The 7,007-nt window shown below is 38.1% G+C and overlaps 2 protein-coding genes across 9 annotated transcripts in view; one reads left to right on the top strand and one right to left on the bottom strand.

Moving 5' to 3' along the window:
* The window catches only part of LOC111250100 (pre-mRNA-splicing factor 38B-like), a 4,974-nt gene extending 3,834 nt beyond the window's left edge, over nt 1–1,140 (bottom strand). For 2 of the 4 annotated variants that reach the window (XM_022804799.2, XM_022804803.2), the window contains exons 1-2: nt 1,012–1,140; nt 725–826 (exon numbers count right to left, since the gene is read on the bottom strand). The gene's annotated coding sequence lies outside the window, so the exon portion shown is untranslated. Of the gene's footprint in view, nt 1–724; nt 838–1,011 lie in introns of all 4 variants that reach the window. The other 2 variants (XM_022804800.2, XM_022804801.2) reach the window with 2 other exon arrangements.
* The window catches only part of LOC111250098 (UPF0415 protein C7orf25 homolog), a 34,361-nt gene extending 27,717 nt beyond the window's left edge, over nt 1–6,644 (top strand). For 2 of the 5 annotated variants that reach the window (XM_086987338.1, XM_086987337.1), the window contains exons 2-8: nt 3,187–3,343; nt 3,769–3,996; nt 4,245–4,455; nt 4,745–4,885; nt 5,458–5,575; nt 5,765–5,924; nt 6,373–6,644. In XM_086987338.1, coding sequence (XP_086843464.1) covers nt 3,187–3,343; nt 3,769–3,996; nt 4,245–4,455; nt 4,745–4,885; nt 5,458–5,575; nt 5,765–5,924; nt 6,373–6,521 — 1,164 coding nt within the window. In that variant the 3' untranslated portion in view covers nt 6,522–6,644. Of the gene's footprint in view, nt 1–1,125; nt 1,195–1,842; nt 2,289–3,132; nt 3,344–3,768; nt 3,997–4,244; nt 4,456–4,744; nt 4,886–5,457; nt 5,576–5,764; nt 5,925–6,372 lie in introns of those variants that run through there. The other 3 variants (XM_086987336.1, XM_022804795.2, XM_022804794.2) reach the window with 3 other exon arrangements.
* Nucleotides 6,645–7,007: the final 363 nt, after the last annotated feature.

Here is a 7,007-nt window from a genome sequence, read left to right as displayed (position 1 = left end):
TATATTCCCATAATTTTTGACGCGCGAAGTAGTCACCACTTATCACCGATTTGGGGATTTTGTTAATTATACTTGAGTGGCTACACCGTATCAGGTCTACTTTTATTATAAATGACTATGTTTTATGTTTATGGGTTTATGCATCTTCTGCGACTGATACACTTAACTGTGGCGCTTGTGCATAATGGAAACATTCTTTTGCTTTATATCTGTTCATTCCTCTCCAAGGCACTTGTCCAACAACTTCGCTTGACCTTAGTTATTTGCTTCCAGGTATTAAATTTTTGAAACTAAGGCAACCCTTCGTTCGTCTCTCAGTGAAAGGTCCGAGTCACATCTATGTTTAAAATATCGATACTATTAGGAAATCTTTATTTTCTGAAACACGTTACTGTTATCTATACAAGAAGGTAATGCGATGAACTGGCGCTTTGCCAATAACGTTGATAGGAAATAAACAAAAGTACAAATGTAAGCAACGCACCTGTTGCCGGAAAAAGTATGACTTGGAAAAAGTTAGGCGCATTTTTTGCACGTTTGCTCGTAAAATCCTAATTGTGAAGATTCAACGAAATTGCCCAAGTTATTTCATGGAGATTAAATAATCATAGCAATACTCCATTATCAATAATGCTGAATAAGACGTAATTGAACAGAAACAATATTATAAGAAGCTATATGTTACCATGAGTACTGTATGACAAGTTTATTTAGGAAATTTCACCGTTTGCTATCGTTGTCAACGCTTGTGTTTATCTCCAAAACGGTTCCTCATTTAATAACCGTACAACGCTGGTTTCACCTTACATCTACAGAGCTCGGCCTTCTGAAAAATAACTATACGTATGTAAGCATTTATATACATGAATCATGCGGTTCGAAAGTAGCTGCTTTCAAATAAAATGGTTCGTATTGGCACTGTTTGTGCAGGCTAAGAGAGCAGAGTATTGTTGAACATAGCTGGGCTAATCCTAGCAACATATAAAAATAAAAAAAGCACTTAATACTTACAATAGAAACACAGCAGACTTTTTGTCGACCTTTGCGCTTTCAAAATCGACCAGCTTTCCTACCACCAACACGAAGTTTGGACTATCACCATGCTAATGAACGTAAACACAACACTACAATGATGGTAAAATGATCTCTGCTATTCGAGTGCACGCGCGAAATTTTGAAATGATACAAAACTGGGTGAGGCTTAAAGCATGATATTCTGTGCCAAAAACATAGAAGTATTCGCGAGGTATTCATCTTCCTATCCTGAGGAAAATACCACTATCACCAAGTCGCTGGTTCGTCATTGGATTCAGAAAAAATTAAGTGCTTACAGAGTTGTCTATTCTGACAAACGATACAAAGAAAGTGACGAAGTACGCAAATGCTTTGCATATTCAGCTTTCAGTAAGCTCCGGTAATGAGCACTTAGAAATGTAAAAACGATGGTCATTTTGATATCTTTCAATCAGAAAATAACAGAATTATGTTAGTAAGCGCTCAATCGGTGGCTTTTGATTAACTTGCTAACGTTATGAAAGGTATCAGAAAAATTTCCGAACGCAAAAATACGTTCGAAAACATCCCAGCACATAAATCTACCCTCAGTTTTATTTGGGTACATCACTTTTTGCGTGTGGTTTTGGAAAAATTGATTAATTTTTTTAACGATTATTACCGACAAACACCTGTTTCGATTACAAGGTAAGTTACCCACGTTGTTTCCTTCGATAAATGGACATATTTTTATTATTCGATCAAAGCATTGCCTAGTTAGATATAAATACTGGATATGAATTATTACGCCTCAATGCGAATGGGGTAAAAACTTTGGGTACAACCTCTAGTAAAACTGTATTTTCCTTAAGATCGAAAACAAACCTTTTAAAAAATTCTGAAATTGTCTATTGTTTCAATTTCATTATCGTACTTCTGCCTTATTTACCATAACTACAAAACAAGCCGAAAGGATTGACATCAATTTAACTCAGTATTGTCTCAATCATCAGTGCTACGACTTGTGTGCATTTGTGACCCTGGTCGCTAAACGCACGGATTTGGACCTGCTGAGATCAGTGCGCGGCGTCATCATTGTTTATTTTTCTATTTCTTCTTTTTAAAAGTACCTCTGACAGAGGAAGATAACGAAGCGAAACAGCGTGACGGTCCTATTGAAATGATAGGGGTAGGAATCCAATGGCAGATTGTCTTGGCAGAGTGAAGTGAGACCGAAGAAAATGAGTTCTGCCGGTACAACAGTTATTTCGCCTGCCGAAATAAGTCATTCGCAGGTACACTATAAACAGCCTAATTCTAATTTTCAACTACTTATCTAGAAGTCGTCGTCGACCAGGAAAGCCCTGCATGATTTTCTTGGAGCCTCGTAAAAATGTTTACATATAATAAAACATCTTGAAGAGATTTGTGAGATAATTTTTCCATGCAATTTACGTGAGCTATGTGTTTCTGTAATACAAGGATCCCGTTGTACAGATGAGTACGTACATTTTATTCGGAAGTTGTTTATACAAATGTTGTAACTGTAACACAAACACTTTTGGTGGAACTTGCGAAAAAATGAATCTACTGCAGAATGCCTCTGCATGAACGTGTATCATAAAAGGCGAGAGTTCTGAGTTTCTCAATACTGGAGGCGACCAGTACTTCTTTTCGATGTGATTTTGACGGTTGTCGTTATGCGCCAAATTTCGACTCTTTCTTGAAACCTGGAAACCTCTTTAATATAATTCATGTATCGAACCAGTAGATCAGTTGAATATGCATAATAACTATTGCCAATTACTAGGCTTTACTTAATTATATATATATATATTTCTTTCGAAAAAACTAGCGATCACCATGATCAGAATACGGGCTAGTACCCTATGTAATTGCACCAATATAAAACCATATATATTGAAATTCAGGCTACGGACAACTAGAAATGCCTTGTGATAAATGTTATGCTTTTAAAATCATACCTTCAAAAGATAGACTGATGCCTTATGAAAAAGATACCCATGAGCTATCTCTTCCTAGCTGGAGCTAGGTGAATACTCTCTTCGAACTGGGCGTGGTTCCTGGAAAAGCATCAAAAATAAATAATCAAATTGTTACTTTTGGTTCACATTGCAGCTTAAGGATGAGCCGACTTCTCACAGCGAGTTTATTTCTGTAATTTCCGATCAGTTAAGCGATGCTCAGCGCGTACTGGCTCGATGTGAGAAGCTGCCTGCTACAGCGGGCACCGGCAAGCTTCGGAGAAAGGTCCAGGCTGAAATCCGGTTTTACAATCAGTGCTTAAAAGGACAAGTTAAAAAGAAGAGTCTTGCTGGGAACAACCTTCGTAAGTTACTACCTTTACATTGAGATTTTTCGCTGATATGTTCGTAAGGTAGATCCTGAGATTTCTTCAAAAATGCCACGAAATAACTTAGTTATCGACAAACAAATTCTCATTATTGTCTTTCCCGAGTTTTTTTGTTAATTTGGCTAAAACTGTCAAGACTATCAACTGAGACTCATCAGACACAAAAATGTTTGTTTTTTACGTCAATTAGATTTCGGTGGGCATATTATTTTGAGATATAATGGGGCAAGATGAAATGCTTGTCTATAGGGTCTGTAAGCAGACGCATTTAACAAGAAAAGCCACTTTTAGTTCTGCCAAATATACTTTTCAAAATGTACATACAAGAAGATCTCGGTTTGATTCACAGTATATGTATGTTTAAGTATTATGGAAATGGTTTCGGTTTATATCGTTGACAGCGTACTTGTCATTGTTAACCGAATGCGCCTTGCGAGTACCGGGCTTCCAGGATGTAATGAAACCGTTCTCCTTTCCTAACTTCAACTCTGAAAATAAAAGCGCGGTCGCAAATGAAGACTGGCTTGATCGGCCGGAGCGGATCGTGGTCGACGTTGTTGCGGATGGGGGCCGTTGCTGGATCAAAGTCGCCGCCAGAAATCCTGAGGCGCTTCTCGCTTCAATGTTGGGTCAGTGGGGACTATTTTCATTGAGAGTTCAATACTAAGAGAGGTTTCAGTTAGGTTTCTAGCTAAACCTTCAGCGAGTATTTCTATTGGGCACATTATTTGACCAAGATCATTGCAAATGGAACCGATTCAAGTTTCTACATTTATAGAGGCGATAATCGTGATGAGCGCATGATTATTTGAGACTGATAATGAATTTATCCTAGCTATTTCGTGTGAACGTGGTACGTAAACTGCTATTGTTTCAGGTGACGGTGGATACGGACGTCGCACTCTGCTGCACCAGATACGGGATATGCTTGCATGTGCAAGGTACCACCCACACCTTTACGCATCGCCTGAGGTTAAGGTTCTTTTCGCCTGTTCACAACTTGTCCCAGAACAACTGATTCGAATTGTCGAAACGGCAGGTGCTAAAGTAATAACCATCGCTCGAACCGACAGCGGCGTCGACGACAGGTGAAACCTAGGTGTTGCATCACTACATATCGTCATAAAGAACGTTGATCTCATCCTTTGTGGCTAACTCTAAAGAGCACTACTTGTAGCAAAAATAATACTTTATGCAGTTCAACAGATACGGCCCTGTATGTTATCTGTAGTTGCCATTGAGTAATCTTTTCCATTAAGCAAAAAAGTATTTGGATTAATTGTTAATTCGCCTATTTAGATGATTGCATTACTCTTGTGAATCCCTAATGGTTGACAAGTCGTTTACGGATGCGTTTGAAATTCCTTATTATTACAGCGGAGATCTCATAACTCGTGATAACTCGATTTTTCGAGCTTTGCGACTCGAGGAGGTACCCGAGAACGCGGTGTTGAACCTGGACGTCTCATCAATGATAGCCTATGTTTCAGCGCTCACTAACGGACGCGCAAACTTTCGGTCAATACTCGGAGAAGTTATGCTTCAGTATCCCGATTCAATGTGTTTTTTCAACATGCACTGATTGATTAATCTGCATGTACCAATTTTCTAAATTTGATTACAACTTCAGGGCAGGGGTGGCGTATCTGCAAAGGACGTCGTATCTATTTCGACAATTATTTTAGTTCATTTGGATAATCCTCTCATTTATTCTTTACGCAGGACAATGATTTATGCTATTTAGGTAATAAAACATGATATGTAGTGTTTCACATAGAGCGCTTTCATTGAAAATAGGTGCTGATGTCGTCTTTTGTCACGGTTCTCGTAATTATCTCAGCAATATTTCGCCCGAACGAAACCTAAACCGATGTTAAAAAGAGAGCATACCTATTCGCAGCTTTTAAGTAAACGTGTCTATAAATTTCCTTAGGAAATTGTATTTCTTACTAAAATGCCTCAGTCATTACAAGCGCTCCTGAAAATGGAACAAAATTATAGTAGTACTATATATGAAAACTCTGAAATCAGATTCAGCCATTTTTCCATAAAGTCTGTTGCCTTTGATGCTGATTTTTGTCACTTGATAGGTTTCAGGAAAATATCCTGACAGAGCAAGCTGAAAGCGAACGAATCGAGCCCGTCAAGCCTGTCCTCAAGACGCTCTTCTCGTCTAGAAAACTTATCTGTTGTCAGAGCGCTTATGACGTAAGCATTAGTGTAATACTGTTCGACATTTATAGACAAAAGCTCAACGATTATGTATTCTAGTGGATCTTCATTGAAATCTGAACAGGTTTACCAAATCAATGTACTTATAAATAATTGAGCAACGACTAGTTGATGATTATTACTCAATGAATCTTTGCCGAAATGTCTGTGGTTGCATCATTTTAGGATTTCAAACAAATCGCGAGCGTAATGGCGGGTCCAACGGAGGATGCAGCTACGGTGGAGCTGTTAAAACTTCTCGAAGTTGTGCCGGATGAGCCTTCACAGAAAACATCGGATCTTGACATGAAGGGGAAAATTAAAAAACGACCTTTAGTTATCTTTGGTAAAGTTCTCATTTTCAAACATTGAAATAGAGACTGAACAAAGTTAATGTTTACTGTCCAAACGTACAACATAAATATTTACGTATATTTGCAGAAAAAGAAATTCCATATATTGTTATCATAGTCTTCCATGATCAAAATTAAGTTATAACCAACCGTTTTCCTCTTCTTTCTATGTTGATATTATAATTGAATTTTCGGTCGGTTGCTTTGAGATTTGTTTCGACATATATTTTAATTAAATATATAGGGTTTCTTCATATATGGAGATTATTAGCTTCGTTGATTTTCTGCCTATTCCTTTTGGGCACTGCACAATATTTTACGAAGCAGGATTCTTTTCGATAGGCGGACGCTGAAAATATGTTCGAGTAAGTATACACTACCTCAGAAGATAAAGTTTGGTCACAAAAGCATAACATCTTCATTAATTTTTATTCCATGCAGGTACTGGGGACACTCACAAGGCTGTAACGATTACGGCCAACATTGGTTTCCTGCGGGCTGCAGCTGGTCAGGGGGTTCATTTCGTTGCATTCGTTCACCCCTCTCGAGCCCTCACCGAGAACAAAGAGATAACAGCTGTAGCCCTCTGATATCATACGGACTGTCTTATTTGGAGAAGCTCTGCGTCACAGCTGAAAAGTTGGAACAACAAAAATAATGATCTTATTTGCAATAAAAAATGGCCTCCCTAAAATTCGAATGGCCTACTGATAGCCCTTATCTTAATTATTACTTACCTAAATAGAAATGTGTGCAGATCCATAAAAGACCTTCTTACGTATCAATGACGTAATACCGAAGTTATATCAGCTTTACCTTGAAACAGCGTTAATCGACATATTAGTACATGCTGTACATGCTGTATGTCCAAAGTTTCTGAAAGTTAAACTAAAGCATTCAAAGCTATTTACGTTTCGATTTGTATGCAGTAACTTAGGTGGATGTCAAGGACTTCACATGTTTCAGCAGCTTTACATATATTCATCGTGCATTGCTAACGGCCTTGAGTTCACGGCGATTACGCTTCTATTTGCATTCAACAACAGTGTAGTTTGGAGGCAATGTGGCCTTTTTTA

This window comes from Varroa destructor, unplaced genomic scaffold (assembly GCF_002443255.2).
Source record: "Varroa destructor unplaced genomic scaffold, Vdes_3.0 BEIS01000004.1, whole genome shotgun sequence".
NCBI classification, from domain to species: Eukaryota; Metazoa; Arthropoda; class Arachnida; order Mesostigmata; family Varroidae; genus Varroa; species Varroa destructor.
This window is presented reverse-complemented; position numbering and strand designations above follow the sequence as displayed.